The sequence below is a fragment of the Eschscholzia californica genome, unplaced genomic scaffold (assembly GCF_041429995.1).
Source record: "Eschscholzia californica isolate CP2 unplaced genomic scaffold, dmEscCali1.0.p SCAF_2, whole genome shotgun sequence".
Taxonomy (NCBI): Eukaryota; Viridiplantae; Streptophyta; class Magnoliopsida; order Ranunculales; family Papaveraceae; genus Eschscholzia; species Eschscholzia californica.
The window spans coordinates 43,169,134-43,190,130 of record NW_028238309.1 but is presented as its reverse complement, the minus strand read 5'-3'; the positions used below and the strand labels follow the sequence as shown (position 1 = coordinate 43,190,130).

General features: G+C 37.0%; 2 protein-coding genes, 1 non-coding gene and 1 pseudogene across 3 annotated transcripts; 2 read left to right on the top strand and 2 right to left on the bottom strand.

Moving 5' to 3' along the window:
* Nucleotides 1-1,023: 1,023 nt before the first annotated feature.
* Nucleotides 1,024-2,461, top strand: LOC147558126 (cyanidin 3-O-galactoside 2''-O-xylosyltransferase FGGT1-like; annotated as a pseudogene).
* A 1,363-nt stretch (nucleotides 2,462-3,824) lies between these two features.
* Nucleotides 3,825-7,166, top strand: LOC147558125 (S-adenosyl-L-methionine-dependent methyltransferases superfamily protein). Its single transcript, XM_086659667.1, has 11 exons — nucleotides 3,825-4,093; nucleotides 4,192-4,270; nucleotides 4,378-4,472; nucleotides 4,712-4,783; nucleotides 4,887-4,996; nucleotides 5,623-5,745; nucleotides 5,844-5,936; nucleotides 6,089-6,157; nucleotides 6,252-6,340; nucleotides 6,443-6,549; nucleotides 6,640-7,166. Exons 1-11 carry the CDS (start codon nucleotides 3,986-3,988, stop codon nucleotides 6,844-6,846), a joined length of 1,152 nt encoding a protein of 383 aa, XP_086515793.1. The 5' UTR covers nucleotides 3,825-3,985; the 3' UTR covers nucleotides 6,847-7,166.
* A 586-nt stretch (nucleotides 7,167-7,752) lies between these two features.
* TRNAR-UCU (transfer RNA arginine (anticodon UCU)) lies at nucleotides 7,753-7,825 on the bottom strand. The gene has a single exon. It is a non-coding gene; the product is annotated as a tRNA-Arg (tRNA).
* A 1,216-nt stretch (nucleotides 7,826-9,041) lies between these two features.
* Nucleotides 9,042-15,266, bottom strand: LOC147558123 (pyruvate kinase 1, cytosolic-like). The gene is made up of 16 exons (XM_086659666.1): nucleotides 14,085-15,266; nucleotides 13,800-13,896; nucleotides 13,540-13,637; nucleotides 13,208-13,363; nucleotides 12,851-12,928; nucleotides 12,460-12,591; nucleotides 12,111-12,191; nucleotides 11,840-11,911; nucleotides 11,613-11,702; nucleotides 11,034-11,178; nucleotides 10,578-10,666; nucleotides 10,134-10,229; nucleotides 9,946-10,013; nucleotides 9,708-9,807; nucleotides 9,551-9,610; nucleotides 9,042-9,464 (listed from the first exon to the last, which is right to left on the bottom strand). The coding sequence occupies exons 1-16, from the start codon at nucleotides 14,151-14,153 to the stop codon at nucleotides 9,312-9,314; spliced, it is 1,584 nt and encodes a 527-aa protein (XP_086515792.1). The 5' UTR covers nucleotides 14,154-15,266; the 3' UTR covers nucleotides 9,042-9,311.
* Between the last annotated feature and the right edge of the window lie 5,731 nt (nucleotides 15,267-20,997).

Here is a 20,997-nt window from a genome sequence, read left to right as displayed (position 1 = left end):
GTGTTTGGCGTGTGAGAAAAAAAATGTGATTACTAGGACCAACGATCCGTTAATGTGACTCGTGACAACTTTTCTACCTTACATTATTATTTTGATTTGGTCATGAATAAGATCAATGACTATCTTTTTTGTGGATTATTTAGTTTAAGATTATAGTCCCACATGCCAAACATGACTTGTAGTTTTGACAGAAATAGTAAATTAAAAGATCCAATTACCCATAACTGAAGCCTGAAGGGGATAAACTCAATTACCGGTTAATTTTGAGGAGGTAAAGTAAAAAAAAACCTACTTATAATAAGACAAATCATGTTGGAATCAATATACTTCAACTGGAGCGATTTTTGCACTTTTGACAAGGTTTCAATTGTCAAAACAACTCGAGGAACGCATATTCAGGGCGGCCCCAGCCCAAAGTCACAAAAGTGTAGTTGGTAGATTGGTCCATATACTAGTTTACAACCAAATTGACTAGGGTTGGAGTCCTTACAAACTTAGTTTTCTTAACAATTTTTTATAAAGCGGTTAAAAGAACATACATTGAGGGCCCAAAAATTGTAAATGGCTTTGGGCCCTATAAGTGATGAGACCGGTCCTGCGCATATTTGCTTTCATCTCGTCGAGAGCTTGAATTTCAAGCTATGGCTTGCTAAAAAAGACAATAAAAATAAATATTATCTTTCGAAGTTTTGGTAAAAATATGAGAAAGATGTGAACTAGCTAAAAAAAAAGTCGCATATATCATAATTATAACCAAGGGTTTAGAATAACTTTCTCTCTCATCACACAATTAAAGAAAGGGGAAGAGTTTATAATAACTTTCTCTCATACTACACTAAGAACGAAATAATGATCCAAAGCTTTGCGTGGTTTGCAATAAAATAATGTATAAATAATGTATCATTATTGTGCACTAGCTTTATCATATTCCCATGGGGTTCAAGTAGAACTAGTTTTCCTCATTATATAATGAGATAGAGTATCCTCACTACTCATTCACTTGAATCACTTTAAACCAAAAAAATGAGTAGCAACAAAAGATCCACATTTCATGTTGCTATGCTTCCCTGGTTTGCAATGGGTCATCTTACTCCTTTTCTTCATCTCTCTAACAAATTTGCAGATAATGGTCACAAAGTTTCCTTCTTTTCGCCAACAAAAACTATCTCCAAATTAGAACACCTTAATCTTCATCCCAGTCTCATAACCTTCTTCCCTATTACCGTCCCTCATGTCGAAGGCCTTCGCCAAGGCGCAGAAACCATGTCGGACGTTCACATTTCTATCTCTCATCTTCTTACCTCCGCATTTTATCTCTCTAAGGATTATGTCCAATCCGTTCTTCTAGATCTCAAGCCAGATTTCATATTCTACGATTTCGCTGGTTGGGTCCCTTCTTTCGCCCGCCCCCTTGGTATCAAATCTATTCACCATACAGTTGTTAGTGCAGCTTCTACTGCTTATCTTTTAGTCCCTTCACGAAATTTCTATTCAGAAAGTCTTTCGGTTATTTCTACTTATGATGATCAGCAAAAGAATATAGAGACTCAATTAATGGGACCTCCCCCTGGTTTTCCACTTAGTACTTACATCGCCCTTAATGCTTCATATCCATGAAGTTCGAACAATATCGTCGTTTGTTGCTCGAAAGAACGAACTTATAGGTCTTTCTTTCTACGAACAACTTACTAATTCGATGAAAGAATGTGATATTATCTCTTTTAGAACATGTAGAGAGATCGAAGGTATTTACTGTGACTACATCGAAACTCAATATGGAAAGCCCGTACTCTTAACGGGTCCGGCATTACCTGAAAACGTCAATCAACCTTTAGAGAGAAAATGGGAATGTTGGTTAGATGTATTCAAAGAAAAATCAGTTATATATTGTGCATTTGGAAGTGAATGGCTTCTAAGAAAAGACCAATTCCAAGAACTAGTTCTTGGTTTTGAGCTTACGGGTATGCCGTTTTTCATTGCGTTAAAACCACCAATGGGTTGTAAGACGGTTGACGAGGCATTACCCGACGGGTTCAAGGAAAGGGTTAGAGACAGAGGGGTGGTTCATGGAGGTTGGGTTCAACAACCACAGATATTAGCCCACCCATCTGTTGGATGTTTTGTGAGCCACTGTGGGTTTGGGTCAATGTGGGAAGCTTTAATGAGTGACTGTCAAATAGTTTTGATGCCTCATTTAGGAGATCAATTTTTTAATACAAGAATACTGGCAGGGGATTTGAAGGTCGCTGTGGAGGTAGAAAGGAGAGAAGAAGATGGGGGGTTTACTAAGGAAAATGTGTGTAATGTGGTGAAGGGGGTAATGGATGAAGATAGCCAAGTTGGGCCTCAAGTTAGGGCTAACCATTCTAAGTTAAGAGAGATTCTGTCAAGTGAAGGTTTTGAGTCTTCTTATATGGATGTTGTCATAAACAAATTGCTTGAGATGGTGAATCTCTCCTAGTATAATTACAAGATCGAACGACAAATGTATGAAAGAATGAATGATAACTTGTTCACTTATGTTGAGAGAGATGACTAATTAGATAATATGTAATGATGTTATGTTGGGATTAGTTTAGAAAGTGAAGATTCATCGAGTATGTTAATACATATGTATCTGAAATTGCTCCACATGACAAAATTTATGGCTTCGCCACTGGTGATGGTCATGTTTTTTTGGTGAAGTTTAAAATTATAGAGTAAAAAAACAAACAAGTTAATTTTTTCTTCTTAAATTATAATTGTCAGTGAATTCATTATTTGACCAGAAATATTATACTGTGAGAATATTCCGATGATAGTTTTTTTTTCTTTTTCACTTATATGAGGTGAGGTTAGGGATGACTCGAATCCTTAGTATTCTCTTATTTATCACCTGTGTCTACTATTTAGGCAGAATACCGTCACCTATTGTCACTAAGATACTGAAAGGAACTTCAGAAACGAAAGAAAGGGGGAAAGTGAAAAAGAAACAGATGTAGAAATAGAAAAAAATTTCTGAAACGAAATGGACTAAACAGAAACAATAAGGACCCACTGAAGAAGACACGTCCCCTTCCCTTTGTTCGGAAGAAAAGGAGGACCCGGACAAAATAGATGAAACGGAAGAAATCCAAGTGAAGGGAAAGGAAAAAACAAAAGATAAATTCCAATTTCACTTTAAAGAACCATGCAATAAAAATAGTCCGGTTTATGAAAATGTTTATCTTGATGGGAATCAAGAAAATTCGAAGTTAGAGATACTTAAACTTAAAGACGATAAAAACCTTCACTGCTTTGAAAAACAAGTTGTTCGAATCGAGCATATAATGAGTTGCTCGAGTTTGGCTCGACTATTGCTCGTGTTGAACTCGAAGATTAACGAGTACGAGCTTAACACGAGTCCAAAATCATGCTCGTTTGTATTAACAAGTCGAGTTTGACCGTTCTTTAGTGTGTCTCGAACTACTCGTGAACATCTCGTTTAACATACTATCTATAATAGTGTAGTACATAATTATGTATCTGTATAAGAAACTTGTACATGGAATACCAACCATCAAAAGATTATTAGAATTTAACTCATCAAGGATCCCAACCATTATCAATAATTAATAGTTTTCTTAACAATTAGTGAAACATACAGAGATCAAAATGGCAGAGTTGAAAGTAACGATCTTAAAGCGATGCGAGCTTGAGGTTTTTGAAACATATACGAATCGAGTTCGAGAAAGTTAACAGTTACTCGGCCGATCTTGAGCTTAAGTAAACTGTCAAAGACACTAGACGAGCTTGAACATCTTACTACTAGTATCGGCTTGGATGAGTACACTGTACACCCCTACGTGAGGTTTCAATTCATCTTATAAATTGACCACCAACGCTCCCCCACAAAGAACATAACTCGTTTGTTTGTTTGAAGGGAGCCCCCGGCCTAAAGACATCCCAACAGAAAAAGGCGAAGAAGAGTTGGCCAACTCAGATTTCAGAGAACTTCCCTAAGAAGATGAACTCTTTCATGGCTTCTTCTTCCAGAACTGAGTCGACTCACTATCGACTTTACGAGTTTGCTAAAATTGCCCTCATCAAGATCTTCGTCTCCCCTTATGCCACTGTCTCTCTCTCTCTCTGCCCTTATCTCTATTCTCTCTCTCTCTCTCTACTTATTCACATACAAAATTTGATCTCTTTTGTGTTAATTTTGATGATTAGGTTTGTGACTTGTACTGTGGAGCTGGAATTGATACAAACAAATGGGATGATTCTCAAATTGGTCACTATATTGGAATAGGTATATAAAAAAAAGGTCTCTAATTTCTTCTTTAGAAACACAAGATACCGTTTTTATGATTAGGGTTGAATGATGTATATATATATTTGTTTGTTTTGTTTCTATAGATTCTTACTCTCCTGGGATTCATGAAGCTAGAGATATTTGGGAAAGTCAGAAAAAGGGTTGTCCAGTTGATTTCTGTAATGTTGATCCTTGTGTGGTAAGACCCCATTAAAGCTCAATTCTTGAAACCCTAATGTAATAGTCCCACATCTCTTGGGAATAGTGTGTACTCTCAATCTTAGACGTGGGCTCGTGAAGCCTTCACCAGGAACAAAACCCTGTACCATGGACTTGGGTGTGGGTGTCGAAAGCAAAGACAATGTCTTTAATTTTTAAGGCATGGGGCATTACACCTAAAACCCTAATTTTAACATCTTTTGCATGTTTCTGCAACAGGACAAGTTGGAATCATATCTACAGGACAAGGGTATACCTGCAGATATTGTTTGTTGCTTGCAGCATTTACAGGTCTTGTTTGTCGAAAGAAAAAGTTTTTTTTTCTTGGTTATTGGCTTATTGCATTTGGTTTACTTTTGATTGTGTATGAAATTTGTAATGAATGAAAATGCAGTTGTGTTTTGAAACTGAGGAAAGAGCTAGGAGTCTTCTTCGAAATGTATCATCTTTGCTTAGACCCGGGGGTTATTTTTTCGGTATTACTCCAGACTCATCCACTATATGGTATGAATTTAAAGTTGTTTGTGGGTTTCTGTTTGGATTCCTTTCTATCTTCTTTAGTTTCTTGGTGCGTGGTGATTAACTGAAATAAAATCACGTCCTCTTTTTTGTTAATTTTCTGCTACTTTCCGTGAAAATGTGAATACAGGAGATTCTCTCTGGTGGTTTAGTACATCTCGAGGTTCAAACTGTTCGAACTTTATATCTAAGATCCCACTTGCTCTTATAGTAGATATTATACCTAAACTAATCAGTGAAGGAGTGGAAACGTAGGCGTTCATAAGATGACTGAGCTAACCTCTATCACCTGTACCTCGATAGACAATTGACTATAAGATTCATGTGGTATTTGTTAGCAGATATTTTTTTAGATGGACAATGAGAGGATGAATTCCGGGTTAGTCACAACTCAAGATAGTAAGGAAAGAGAATTTCATTGTTAGTTGTCCAAAGTGTACATCTTGGTGCTGATTTTCTGCTTCAACTCATCATGATATACTTCTAACAAGTTGAAACTCTCTTATCAACATCCATGCTTTGTTTGGCTTCTTATTTTTTTTTCTCCTTTGGTATTAATAACACTTTAGCTAGTTTCTTATCATTGTGACTGATTATTCGTCTGGTTATAGGGCAAAGTACCAGAAGAACGTTGAAGTATCACACAATAAAGTAGGTGGTATGAAACCCAATGTAGTTCCAAACTGCATTCGGTCAGAAAGCTACATGATCACTTTCGAAGTTGAGGAAGAAAAGTAAAAAACCAGTAGCTCTTCCACACATTATGTTCTGTCTTTGATCATATTGTAGAGTTCTTGATGTCTCATCTTCATTGTGTGATTCCATTTTTTAGGTTCCCATTATTCGGGAAAAAATACCAGTTGAAATTCGCCAGTGACCCTGTCTCCGAGACCCACTGCTTGGTCCATTTCCCGAGCTTCATCAGGTTAAAACTTATCTTCTCTTTTGCTTTTCAAACTACCTTGATTCTCTTGAGTCGTCCTTGCCTTGAATAAAAGTACTGCTCTATATGAAGTTGAAATGTGAAGTAGGATTTCTTTTGACGCCCACAATATATTGATATAATATTCGCACCAGGTTGGCTAGAGAGGTTGGTCTTGAATACGTAGAGATACAAAACTTGACCGAGTTCTATGATGATAACAGGTAACCAAGTTTGCACTCATCGTCTCTCTTTTTCCCTCCTGGTCTCTCATTTATATTCTTAAAAAATTGAACTTTTGTTTTCGCTGTCATCAAGAGCACAATTTGCAGGTATGCTTCACAATGCCGGACCCAATATTTTGGATCCTAGAGGAAGGCTTCTTCCTCGATCATTCGATGTCTTAGGTACTCTTAGTTCTTTCTATCTATGGACCCATCATCTTTATATCATTAGATTACATAACCCGTGATTCTCAGAATCGTAATCTCCAATATTCACTCTTGCAGGGTTATATACAACTTTCATATTTCAAAAGCCCGATCCAGATATCGTTCCGCCTATTATGACACCCATAATGCCAGAACACGCGGAAACAAGTCACGTCCACGAAGAAGTAAATGTGTTCAAAGATTTAGAGACATCTTTTTCTCTCTAGCTTTTAACGTGATCATCATCTAACTTTTGAGTTGTTTTGGTGATGTAGCGTGAATTGCAGGGAAACAACTGGAGACATCTGAAGTCGACGGTGGTGGTGGATGAGGAAAAGAATGGTCACGCAGAACCACCTTCTACTGGCATTACCAGTAAAATAGCAGAGCAGGAGAAAGGGATACTAGGTCCTGGTCCAGCTGATTTACGATTTTCGGAAGCTTTTGTACCTGATTATACAAGACATAGTGGGTATGACTAGTCCTAGATTTGGGTTCTTCAAAGTTTAGAAATTTGAAGAAAGGGATATACCGGGGCGCTCAGGAGTTCTTTCTTCCCTCTAAAGGCCCTTATGCCCAACCTGAGAGCGGACAGCTAATGCGTAGTTTTAGATCAGAAGACGATTTTAGCATTTCTCAGTGAAGAAAAGAATTGCTTGTATCATTACGTGAGTAAGTTATAGATATCATATTTCAGTCGATGTTCGATTGTTTTTATTTCGAATAGAGGATAACTCTGGAATGGCACTCCAAATGTATTTATGGCTTTTCTAAGAAAGATTGCAGGAATTTATGTTCTTAACTTTCCTCTCCAAAGATTGTATTTATGGCTATTTGATCTTCACCTATCAGTTGAGATGCCACCAGTTCCTCCATCCTTCTCCTATTAATATTTCGACCAGTTCTTCCTTCTCTAATTTGTCTGTCATTCTCGATTCTGATTTTCTGCTTGAAGGTAGCTTTCAGCTCATCTATGAACCTTGGTCGTAATAATGCCTTAGCCTGCTCTTGTTGTTCAACTGACCACTGATCCGATATTGCCTCTCTAACTTTCGCTCTAAGTTCACAATCAATCATAACATGCCCAATTCTTCCACAGTAATAACAACATCGAGTCAGTTTTCATATTTTATTTGTAATGTGCACGATTTGTCATCGGAAAGCTCAACCCTAATTCTAGGGTTTTTGTTATGTCCATACAAACCCTAATTCTTGCATATCTTTCCCACTTATTTCTCGGACGCCTTTTCCAACTCGGATTAGTAATCTGACCTGCACTTTCCAGAGGGTCTTAACAGGAGTCCAGGACCAAAAGGAAATATATTCATTCCTTGGTTAAAACTTTAGAAGAGGTTCTTAAACAAAAAAAAAAAGCATAAAAGTTGGCCCACACCCGGTGGGACTCGAACCCACAATCGCCTGATTAGAAGTCAGACGCCTTATCCATTAGGCCACGGGTGCTGTTGTTGAAGTGGTGGTTGCCAAGACACCCTTTAATTAAACAGAGCGTCAGGCCAAATATGGAGAATTCAGATTGTTGAAAATCCGAACACTTCGGATTAATTAGTAGATGACTTAAAGATATCGGATCACTGTTTTTAGTCTATTATGTGGAGAAGCCACAACATTTTGTCTATAATGTTGTTGGAGTTTGGTGCAAGGAAAGACATTTTCTCTTAGGAACAAATTCAAGATTTTATTTTTTGCTTATATGGGGGCTTGTTCGTGTAACATTTGACTCAGATAGTTCTTTTATCCATTTTAAAAACATATATCTTATGCAAGGTCTCTCAAAAAAGTTACCTTTCATCTTTGTCACTACACAATTCTTCAAAAAGTTCAATGAAATAGAAAGGTCGCATAAGAAATTAATCAAGAAACATTGATTTAGATGGTATATTTTTCTTTTGATCCAAAAATTGACTTGATTAAACATTGTCTCCTAATCTTCATCTTCTCAGCTTCTCTCTCTCACTATTTTAACAAATTTGGGGGTGTAATGAAGTCATTTAATGGTCATAAGAAATGCCCATAACTGTGGTTGTAATGAAGCTCCATTAATGGCAGCCTTTGGAATCATCCAGAAACCTCCGCCAATGAGGACAACGTTGGATAGGATAAATTTTCCATTCACGCCACTAACAACCCACATTAGCTTATACCCTTGAGGCATCGGACCAGCGACCATGGTTGGTGGAGTATTAACATAAGCTCCAATGAGGGCAAGACCAGAAGAAATCAAAACTCTATAGTTGGCTATCAATGTTGTTGATAAAGATTCACTGGTAGAATCCAAGAGAAATCACATGTGAATTAGGGTTTGTCTGTTCAGTTTTGGTGGTATTTTGATTCAGGTTTAATTTCTTATAAATGGGGGAGATCTTTGATTTCCATTTTTTTCATGTGTGGTTTGTTGATTTAGTTTGCTCTAGTCGCATGAGAGAGAGATGAGAGAGAGACGGCAATGGTGGTCAAAATGGTAGCACTGGAAAGTTGTCGTGGTGAAGGGATGGAGAAGATGAAGATTAGAAGACAATGTTTGATTAACTTTTGAGTTCAAACATAACATGCCCCCGAGAATATACAAAAGAACATGAATTCCCTAAAGAATTTATTTCCCCAAGATTATATTCTTTATTCCCAAAGCAACATCAAATTTTTTGTAGAAAGCCGGGTAGATAAAATGAAAAGAAATTCTGATTATAGTGTCTGAAGGAGCATGGAACTGCCTCAGTACCACACACTGTTGTTTTCTTTCAATACATAAATACGCCCTCATGGTAACCAGGCTTTTTCTCTATCTTTTCGCTCTAACCTCTGGAATCTATTGACATTTTTATGTAATATTGTTTCTCCAGATTAGTTCAACCGACGTTTCAAAAATAAATCAAAGTAGAATAACTTAAAACACTTGGAAAGGTAAAGCAGACAATAACATAGAGAACTTCTAATCCTCGAGCTCAATGATCTTCACCACCGAAGAATCACCTACTTTCTGGCAAACAACTACTCGATCATGGGATTTGATAACCCCTGAAGCCTTGCCGTGATCAAGAGCAACCTTCAAAACTGACTCGTTTGTGGCACTTGTTGATTCAGCCTGTCACAATACCATCAGCAGATATTTCATCATTAAGCAATGTGAAAATTTTAATATGTAGAAGTAAGTCTATAAGCAGAACTTACTGGGTGCCTAGGATCTGCAAGCATGGGGAAAAGACCTCTGACGATAAGTGATTGCCTGGCCTGCTCGTTCACCACCAAATTGACGACATTAACTATCATTAGCTTTAGAGAGGGGGATAGAGAGTATGGGAGGATAGTGATTTTTCGAAGGGCTTACCTCAAAGGCGCCGGTGAAACTCCAACGAAGTTGATTGGTTTTGAGGCGAGGGACAACAACTGATAGCACAGGCATCGTTGGCCTGTACTTTGCGATTAATCTACAGTCACGAGAACCATTATTAGATCATTGAGCAATTAACTAGAAGCAAAATCACACTGCTTTAATGATATCTAACAAATCGAACAAGAACTTTCTAGAACGGATAACTTGTAGTCTTGTACAGAACATGAAGTACCTTGCAGCTCTTCCAGATGAGGTGAAGACAATAATAACGGATGCCTTCACTTTAATTGCAGCTCGAACCTAGAAAAATATCACGACTATTTTTTAATACGAATCCTATAACAGATGACATGCTCAGGGAGGCAGGGACAACTATACTGATAACACAACCAATGATTGTCGTTAAATAGTAATGCTTACTGCTGAGGAAGCAATAGATTCCAAGTGAGTCATGGGTTCGCCGACATATTTCACAGTCTTCTTGAAATATAAATCTTGGTTGAAAACCTTCTCAGCCTGCACATGTAACACAATGCAAGTAAGCTTGCATAAAATTTAAATATAGTTACCTCGTAAATGAGATCTAATCTTAGAATATTTATACATGAGAGAACATGGATATACATGTTCACTTGTTGGATACAGACACAAGGAGTGGAACTTTTTTGCAACAAAAAAGTAACATGCTTCTTAACATGCAAAATGAGTCCACAATATTTTATTTTTGGGGTTTTTTTTTAATTGTACATGCTTCTATGCTGGATCCTCTTGTTAGTTAACTCTGTTTCTGGAACTTGAGTTTTAGAATTCTTCAACAACCATTAGACGACATCATGGTCACTCAGACTTGAAAAAGAAAATTACCTCTGCACAAATTTTACCAACAATAGAAATTGTCTCAACAGGGTACAATCCTCTAAGAGTCTCAGCCCCAAGAAGAATGGCATCAGTACCTGGAACAATAAACCCGCAAAAGAAATATGAAAATGGACACAAAAAGATTTGAATGCAATAAATTGATCGTTATGACACTGAACCCCGAATAGTTTAACTAATATCTAATTGCACTACCTACACCAACATTATACATGTACAAGGTCTGGATGAAACCAGGTTTCGTTGGTGTAGCTAGTATTCTTTTTTTAGTGCAGGTTTATTGGAAGTTAAAGGTAGAGTTAACAAGAGATCTTTCAGTGAGGGCCTCATCTGACAGGGTAAAACAATATAGTGTGTTTATAGCACAGTTAATGTATTGTTTCCGCGTCAACATGATCTGGGAACAGACAGATAGTGATTATTCACTGAAGTGAGCCAACATACCATCTAACACGGCATTGGCAACATCAGTTGCCTCAGCACGAGTTGGTCTCAGGTTGTCAGTCATACTGTCTACCACACGAGTAACGACTGCAGGTTTTCCAGCCATGTTACACTTGTAAACTGCAGCCTTTTGAAATAAGAAAACCTGCAAAGTGAGAAGATTCATTAGTAATGAAGGACAACGGTAACTAGCTTGCCTGAAACATACATGAAATGAAACTTGACCCCAGAAGTTCTCATTTGAGACAAAACTTTTCATAATAATCAGTAAATCACCAACTATACAGTATATATAGTTCATACTATTGGGCATTGTAATTTAGAAAAATCACTTCAAACAAGTGACCAGACCAATACGCGTGTTTTTGAAATGAATGATTATGACAAGTAAATGCACAATGTACCCATACATGGGCATAAAGCATGACATGGCATTTGCTGTTTTACGTGAAATAAGATCTCCACAGAAACCTTACAAAATCTTTTAGTGATAGGGATAGCTAACACGAAATATACGGACAGGTATATATAACTTTTCACTGGAACTGGGTTTCTTAAGCTCAAATTCAGAACTCTGACCTTCTCAGGTGGCAGATCTATGCCAAGGTTTCCTCGAGAAAGGATAATTCCATCTGCTTCCTGGAGAATCTCGTCGAAGTGAGTTAATCCCTGCAACAAATATTTAAGCGAGAAACGGGCAAGTTAACATCCAGATGCTGACAAAAGAATACTATTGTGGAGTTACCGAACCCATGGATTGGAAAAAAAACATTATGCAAAGAAAGCTAAATCTCCATGTAAATCACCTCAACGTTTTCAATCTTCGCAAAAATTTGAGTTTGACTCAAGTCACCCAATTTTGAGAGAAACTCGCGAGCCTACAGATAAAGCAAGAGGGATTAGTACTCTATAGGGAGTATAGCTTAATCATAATTTCAAGTGAACAGCGAACTTAGTATCCAAAATTAATGGTGGTCCCAGAGTATGATAACTTTTTAAAATAGCAATTGACCTACACAGGTGCAGCAAAAGACAAATAAGAGCCACCTACAGATAGTGACACAAAGTAGTACTTACTTGTCGAACATCTTCCGCATGCCGCGTATACGATAGGGAGAGGAAGTCGATATTGTTTTTAACTCCCCATGTGCTTATGTTCTGAAGAACGAATTCAGTTAAAAAATTAGGTAAACATAACTTCATAGTCCTAACAACAAAGTAAGTGCCTTGGGGTAACTTAATATGAAATCAGAGATTGAACAATATCTCATGTAACAGTACAGCTCCTAGTAGAGTAATAGATAAAGAGATGACAAATTTGAGATAATGGAAAACTGAAAATCAAAACTCGATAGCCCTACTTATAAGATGATTTCTTAGATCATTAATAAGCGAAATTTGTAACATATAGTATATAGATACTCACTTCTTTATCTTTGTCAGTCAATGTTGGCATATCAATATGAACTTGAGAAACATGCAAAGTGAACAATGCCCCAGCCAGAGTAGCAGAATTCTTTACAATACAAACAACATCTTCCCCTTTCACCTCAGACACCTGCAAAAGAAATTTGAGGATTAACAACAATCAACAACAAAGCACAAGAACTTTAGGTTGATAGAGAAGCCTAAAGCCAGTGGTCTCCAGCTTAAACTTACTCTTACCTCAAGTGACTTAAATTTCAAGTGATTATTTTCCTATTAACCGAAGGGAATAAAAGATGATGGCATCTAACTTCGGTAATAGGCTCACTTCCCTAACTTGACAAACTAAAACTCCAACTTTAACAACTTCTAACTAACAAAGATCAGCTCACCTCAAGCCAAACAGATGTCGTTTCACTTCCTGTAAAAAGATACTGGCCAACGAAAATGGTGTCCCCTTTCTTTACTGCCTGCAACACCGATAATAAAATTCAATAACGGAAATGTAAAAGAGAAGCAAAGTACTGTAAAGACGATAACTACAGAAAAGCGACAACACTTCAAAGGGAATCAATTACGAAAATATTGAATAACAAAAGAACCTTAATTGATAAAAATCAGGAAAAATTGCTCCAAAAGAAAATATACTGAACCCAAAAGCACATATACTGAAAATATTTGTGTAAAATGAAAACCCAGCAAACTTGACTGAAGAACATATATCGTGAGCTCTATATATAATATCGAACCTTAGCTAGTCCATCAAAATTGATGGGTAATATTTCTGAACTTGCTTCTTTATCTTGATCTGGAGTCAGAGTGACAAATCCATCAGCTTTAAGCAAAATTGGTCCCTCACTCTTGTTAACAACTTGCAATTCTGCTCCAACGGTATCTAACATAACCTGGAAAAAAAATACACAATTCATGTTCACTTAAACCTGAATAGAAACTTCGAAATAAGATCATTGAAAATTCAAAGAAGCAAATCAAAATTGAATCAAAACCCAGAATTCATTAAAACCCCAAGATCTCAGCATGACATGAAACAAATGAAAACAAAGTAAGAAATTGAACTCACAGCGCATAGCTTCTTAGTACTCTTGACAGCAACTTTCAAGTTCTCTAGAGTTTCTTGGTGATACTCAGCATCGCCCAACGAGAAATCAAACCGTGCAACTAACACAAAATGAATTCAAAAACACAATCAAAATCCAATCTATACAATAGACCAACATCAAAGTTATAAGATCAAAAGTTTCAGGAACACCGAAATCCGATCAACTCAACTTTAAACAATACTAAAGAGAGATAGAGAGAGAGAGATGGAGCAAATCGTACCAGACATCCCAGCCTTGAGACATCCAGAAATAACCTCAACAGATCTCGATTTTGCACCTAGTGTTCCGACGATTCTTGTCATTGCAGAGTAAAAGTTCTGCAAAATTCATCATCACAAATCTTAAAATCAACATCATAGAAAAAAATCAAAGTAGACCTAAATCAACTAACCTATATTCCTCAAAATCCATATCAATTTTAACAGAGATATCAAACGAGTTATGAAATCAACATCTAAGAAGAAACTCCAAATGAGGACATAATAGAGAGAGAGAGAGAGGTTACAGTTTTGGATGGTTCGAGAATGGAAGCCATCCTGATAGGCTCTTCGAGGAGCAAGTGTGTTACATGCATTTTTGATAAACTGAGATTTACAGTTCAGACTTGATTTGTTCACCGGAAGATCGCTGGATCCAATCGAAGAAGAAGAAGAAGATGAAAGCCGCTGCCGGACAAGAAGAAGAAGTAGAAAGAAAACAAAATTCTCTCCCCCACAGATTTTAAAGAGGTTCGATTCTTTTTCACTACCACCGTTATTTGTAGTCGGCCTCGAACCCAGAACCGAAAATGGAAAACCAATTACGGCTGTACTATAAAAAAAACGGTTTAGGATTTTTCATTTCTCAATCGCCCGGACTCTTATAAGCATTTTTGCTATATTCCATTTTTGTTATACTCACTATAGATTACGCTGATCGTCGAATTCAAACTTGGAAATGATCTGTGCTGAAAGCGAACATAGCAGTCGTTTTGGGTTCAAAATGATAACTATATTTTAGCTAAATTTTTAACGTGATATGGGTTGCAGTCCATCAGCGAAGAGTTTAGATAATCGAATCCTCCCACAACACAGTATTAAGAATTTAGTTTATTTTTTCTAACATGTCTTACGTAGGGCTCTAATTTACGCTTGAAGTCTCTCAAATACTTTGTATGATTTTGTTTAAGCTCTTACCGAAATGAGTCTAAAATGTTACTAAATTACTAGTCTAAATCCACCGAACTTCATTATTTTTATCCAAATTTAATAAATCTCGTATCGCAAAATAGATGCACTACCAACTAACCTATCAGCATTTGGCATTTATGAGATATCTAACTGGAATTTATCTGTGATATTTTTGAACCCAGGATAAATGTCTAATGTTCTGGTTCCAATCTTGAACCAGGTTATTGGGGTTGTTACCTAATACCTTATAATAACGGAAGCACAAAACGACCTTTCCTGGTTTGCTTGGCCGCATACTTTAAAAAGTGGGACCCACCACAAAAACAATCGTGGGAAATTTTGGGTGGTGAGACTTTTAAGAGTGTGAAACACATAGTTTTTGGTGAAGAACATTTTTTTGAATGGACAAACATCTCTCTCTCTCTCTCTCTCTCTCTCTCTCTCTCCAATACTCCGTCACCAAAACCCATACTCTTCAAAAGGTGGAGTAACTTTTTTTTTTTTTGTTGAAAAAAGGTGGAGTAACTTGGAAATCAATTTACATATATTGTCAAGGCCTTGCTGCAGGTTTAGCTATTGGGTACACAAAGTTTTATAGGTCTATTGAATTTTTTTTCCTCCCTTTTTTTTAAAATGGATAATAACAATAATATTATTAACAAGAATACAATTACATAACATATTAGATAGCATATTGGGATTTATTTTTAGAATCTATTGTTATTAGGTTTTTTAGAATATTTTGTGAGTTTGTCTGTTTGAGTGTTTTGATATCTTGCAATATAAGCAAAGTGAATATCATGGAATTTTGGTATGAGTTTTTTTATACACTATATGTCGTTCCTCGATTGCAATTGAATAGTGTATGGGATTTTGTAGATGTTGCATGAGACTAAGATTATCGCTTTATATAATGATATAATGTAGTTGTGAGCCACCACCCATCGAATACCAGCAAGGATTGCTTGAGCTTCACTTTCCTCACTTGTGCGAGCACACACCGTTTCTATTTTAGCTTCAATAAATTTTGACTAATGATCATGGATAATGAGGTTGATCTCGATGCAAGTATTAATATCTGTAAAAGAAGCGTCTACATTAATTTTTTTTAAAGGAGAAGTAGGTGGTTGCCATCATGATGGACTTTTATGTTTAGATTTTTTTTGGTCGCCATTCACCCGGGGGAATGGCATAATTTGTTGTATGACTTGGGTGGGAGAGTTAATGATATGCTGAAAGCAGTCATCACATCTGACTTTCCAGATGTGCCATAAGATGGTGACAAAGTGAATATTCGTAGTCGTGTGGGTGATATGTCGGGAATCATGCCAAGAGAAGATCCAACCAAAGATGGAGGAAATGTTAGAAGATATCATATTGAAGTAAAATCACATATTTTTTGCAAAATGGCAATGTAGCAAAGCATGTTCAGGCGATTCAGTTTGATTATACATAAGACACATAAATTGATTTCCTATATATCTACCAGTTATTTGGTGAAAAAATGAGAGCTCCGTGCAGCATTACCACAGAAAAAGGGAAATACGGGAAATAGATTCATAGACCAGATGAAAGACCAGTTAGGGGTAGAGGAGGATTGAGGATTCTGAGTCAGACTTAAGTGTTGGTACATGGATTTAACAAAAAAACAGACCAGAAGAAGTTAGGGTCCACTTCATCTGGTCAGAACCATTATCAGAAAGGGGGATCGCCTTAATAAGAATACAGGTGGTCCCATCAAATTTGGCCTCAAGGATCTGGTCCTGCCACTAGTTGTTAGGTTAGGGGAGTTTAGTGTCAGGAATCCAATAATCAGTCCGTATATTGATTTGAGAGCCATTACGCACTTCCCACGTGGTTTAGTTAATGATAAGGTCATAATGTTTCCTTATAACTTAACAGATCCACGAATGCGCATTTCTGGTTGGGCCCGTTTGGGCAGAGTTGTTGAAATATTTTGCTTTGAGAAATTTAACCCAGTTCTAGTTAGGCTCAGTTTTTAAGCACCACACGAGCTTGCTGAGGAGAGGTGTGTTATCTAGGTGAGACTGATAAATGCCTAAACTCCCGTACCTCTTAGGAAGACATATGTAAGACCAAACTGGGGCAAATTTAGAGAGTCACCTGCTTTTTTTTTGAAATGTTCACCTAAGTTCGGTAGTAAAATAGTACGTATCAAGAGAAAATAAATAACAAAAAGAATGGTTTAAAATAACTATTTTAGAAGTTGATTAAATATGGAGGCCCTTTTCTGAGTTAGTCATAATACAAGAGCAAAACAAAATTATCTCTCTAGTTAAAAGAAGAAAATGAGCAAAACAAGGGTGGAAGTATGTTAAAGGGGCTTGAACCTCTGACCTTTAATGCCCAAGGCAAACAAACAACCACTGAGATACAACTTCATTTCAGTTACATCTCTATAGGAAAATCGTAGAAGCTCTGTCATGAACAATGGCCCAGGCTGGTCTACACATGGGTACGCCTCTGTAGCCACCGCCAAGCAAAATCAACTGTAATCACTTTTTTATAGAGTTTCAGGCCCTTCTATCAGAATTGTCATTGAAAGTCTTTTTCGTTTGGGACGAAGAGAAATGTCAACGACATAGAGATCTCGTTTGTTGTTGATAAATAGCATTGAGAGGAGGAGAGAAAACATAAAAAGGAAGAATTGACTGAATGAAGAGAGAAATGGCAAAGAGTCGAGGGAGATGGTTATGGTCGGCAACATAGGTGCGACGATACCCCGAGCTCCTCCTCAAACACCCAACTCATGTATAAAATTTTGAAAGACTAGACCATTTCAATAAATGAATTATAGCTTATTTAGTGCATTGTTAATGTTAAAATTTGTCAACCTGGTATCAGTCATAATAGTGAATCTGCAGCGTTGGATCCCGTCTTGATGATTAATCTCCTTCGTTGAATCCCGCTTCCACTCCCTTGAACCTGGGAAAAACCAATAAGGAGCTCGAAGTTGTCTCTGACACTCAAGACAGTCAGATTTCCCTTGCAGTTAAAGAATTGAGTATTGAGTGAACGGTGAAGTTCATACCTTGTTCAAGGCGAGTTGATGCCCTTTTATAGGCTATTTTGGTCGAATGTTGATAGACGGTGATGATGAGGCGGTTGAGATCCACCTATGGGATTGAAACTACTTTCTTGTAGTTAGAAGATTTAAGATTTTCCTTTGAAGTTATCTCATATCTTGAATATTTAGGAGTTTCTCTGTTTTAGGATCCTTGGTAGATATCTTTCCAAGTTATATTAAATCTTCTAGGAGATGTTTCCTCCTTCCAGGACTCTTGAAGCCCAAGTAAGGTAAATGCTCGAGATCTTCACCGTCTGGGATCTTTGATAAGATTCAGGATTAAGTCGGTAAGCGTTAGGCGCACCTACCTCCCCATGTTTCGAGATTTACTTCCTTAGCCTTCTCGCAAATTCCAGGGGAAGATCTGGTCGAATTTAAGTCAGGCAGGGCTTAAGGTGCCCAAGATAATTGTACAGACCCCTAATTTTGGACTATAGTGGCAGACCTCATTGGGTTCGACCTCCCTGTTGACTTGACGCAGGTTAACCAACTTTTTTTCGGTCTTTTCTTGACTCGTTGACCTTAGTCAATTGATGTTCGTTTTTTGGATCATTAAGCACCTTACATTATAAACATTAAATTTTGACACCATCTTCGACCATCACCAGCATCATTTATCTCCTTTATTTCGCTCTTTATTTTCTTCTTCCTTCTCCCACCACCTCCACCACCATTTTTCTTTCATCTACCCTCCTTTACCCCCTCTTTCTCTCTCATCCCTTTCTTATATCCTTCTCTCTATATTCTAACAAATTGGAGGACCCCTTTCCCCGAAACGCTGATATGGTTTGCGGAAATTTCCCAAACCACTAATCACCATTAAAGGGAAATCCTCCAAACCAACAAGCACATTTTGGCTTAAAGACAACCTTCCCCATAGGAGACGTCAATACTTCATAAAACATAATTTACATCATATTCGATATAATGACGATCATTCTTTAAATAGTGTGAATAAGATCGTTCCACGTCCAAATTGATTTCACCTCCTCCCATGATTTATAGGTTTAAGTAGATGTTTCATTTAAAGGTAATTGTAAAGGCGCCCCCTCAAAATGTTATCGGCGCCCTTCACATCAAACAGTAGGGGATAATGTGAGGAAAATGTGTGCCAAGACACTTTGAGGAGCACCTTTAAAATTACCTTTCATTTCATTCAATTCCATTCTCTACTGTTGTTGGCATTATTATACATGGTCATAAGTCTAACTTTGTTAAAAGCCAAAGAAGACATCATCTGGTGCAGATCGAGTGAAGAAGGGGAATGTAGAACAATCTTGTTAGACTTAAAATGGGACATGAAGCTCAACTCTTTGACAATTATGGTGTAAAGCGACACAACAATGGTGATTAAAGAAATATAAGAGAAATAAACACAATTTCCATAGGACAACCTTAGCTTTAAGAAATAAAAGAACTTGGGAAGATTCTTATCAATTAACTTTTGTTTCTAAAGATAACTCAAAATAACTTTGCAAACTCTATAGATAAAAAGTCTAAAACTGCAAACACTGCCTCTATAAGTGGGAAGTTATTTCTTTCTTTGGTCGTGTTTCTTACGTAAACAATGTACATATTCCTATTTGATGGTTAATAAAGGCGAGTTTTAACCCAAAAATCATCTCCAACTAATTAAGTGAATTTTTATGTGAGTGAAAAATCTAAAGCCACCATAGGAACTTATATTTTAAGAAACCCTTTCTAGAGAGAAAGAAGCATAGTCTTCTTGAGAGAAAATCGTGTTCGATCTTCTTTTTGTCTGAGTTTGACTTAAGGTTCTGTTAATGATCTTTGCAAATTTTATATAAGTTCCATTTGTTAGAAGATTTTACTTTTGTGTTAGATTTTGTGGAAGATTTTACTTTTGTGTTAGATTTTGTGGAAGATTTGTGAAAAATGTAGAAACAAGTTTGGAGTTTGGCACATTGGTGACTGTTTGAAGGTCGTATCTATCTATTTTGTCTCATTTTCTTCGCTTGCAACTGGATTTGGTAGTTCCTTGTCGCGTGATCTTTTAGGGCCTAATTTATCGATAACTTTTTTTCTCTCCCTCTCTCTCATTTGGAAAGAAAATATATATATATATCATCATTTGTGCATGTGAACCACATTGTTTATGTGGGAAAACTTCTTAGCATTCTTTTGTCCTAAACCCCACATGCTCTCATGGGTAAGCTAATATGGTGTTATTTTAATTTATCTTAGGTTGTGTTTGATACACAACTTTCCCGGAGAAAGTAGAAATATTTTCCCCAAAATTTACATTTCTTTTGTGTTTGGTAGCCTGTTTCGGAAAGGGAAATTTTGGCCTCACGTGACTTGTTTTTCTCAATTTTCCCCAAAATGGAGGGAATTTTGTACCCTCCTCCTACGAGAGTAAAACTTTCTCTCTTTGTGGAAAAGAAAAAAAAAGTAACCTTCTTTCTCTCTCTCTTTACTCTTTTTTTACTCTCTTTAAATTTCATGCCTAGGTCATCAACAAAGTCCAACTTCATGTTTATCTTTTTCTCTCTCTAGAAAAAGCTTCAGACATCACCACCATCCCTCTCTTTCTCTCTAGAAAAACAAAATTAAATCAACCCATGGTTCAAAATAATGGAAGGGACAAATCAGTTCACGGGAGTGAAGGGAGATGGAGAACGATGGTTTGAAATGGTCTTGTTACTAGTCCTAACATTGATCTAGAGTTCTCTCTCTCTCTAAAAATCATAACATTGATCTAGAGTTCTCTCTCTCTAAAAATAGGGGTTAATTCCGTTTTAGCCCCCGATTTGTGACCAACTGGCCGTTTTGGCCCCGAATTGTGTCCGGCAGTTCGTTTTGGCCCCAAAAAAATTCCTAAATGGCCCCAAATTTTTTCAACCTCCCAATTTTACCCCCATGGCATTTCTGTAATTATCTTTTTTTCTTTTTCTTTGTCCACCTCATCTAACAATCACCACATCACTCTGTCCACCTCACCCTTCTTCTCCGGCGAAAGGTTGTCGGCCGGAATAAAAAATTCCGGCCGGCCACCTTTACCAAAAAAAAAAAAATTTTCTTCATTTCTCTCTCTACTTCATCTCCTTCTTTCTCTCTCTTCTTTATCTCCTTCTTTCTCTCTCTTCTTCTTCTTTATCTCTCTTCTTCTTTCTCTCTTCTTCCTCTTTCTCTCTAACCCC

What these genes read in the sequence shown, in the direction of transcription:
- LOC147558125 (XM_086659667.1), top strand. Translation starts at nt 3,986, where the DNA reads ATGAACTCTTTCATGGCTTCTTCTTCCAGAACTGAGTCGACTCACTAT. An exon ending in TCGTCTCCCCTTATGCCACT is followed by an intron (nt 4,094 to 4,191) that starts GTCTCTCTCTCT and finishes TTTGATGATTAG; the next exon opens with GTTTGTGACTTGTACTGTGG. An exon ending in TGGTCACTATATTGGAATAG is followed by an intron (nt 4,271 to 4,377) that starts GTATATAAAAAA and finishes TTGTTTCTATAG; the next exon opens with ATTCTTACTCTCCTGGGATT.
- LOC147558123 (XM_086659666.1), bottom strand. Translation starts at nt 14,153, where the DNA reads ATGCATGTAACACACTTGCTCCTCGAAGAGCCTATCAGGATGGCTTCC. An exon ending in CGAAGATTGAAAACGTTGAG is followed by an intron (nt 11,703 to 11,839) that starts GTGATTTACATG and finishes TATTTGTTGCAG; the next exon opens with GGATTAACTCACTTCGACGA. An exon ending in TAGATCTGCCACCTGAGAAG is followed by an intron (nt 11,179 to 11,612) that starts GTCAGAGTTCTG and finishes CTCACTTTGCAG; the next exon opens with GTTTTCTTATTTCAAAAGGC.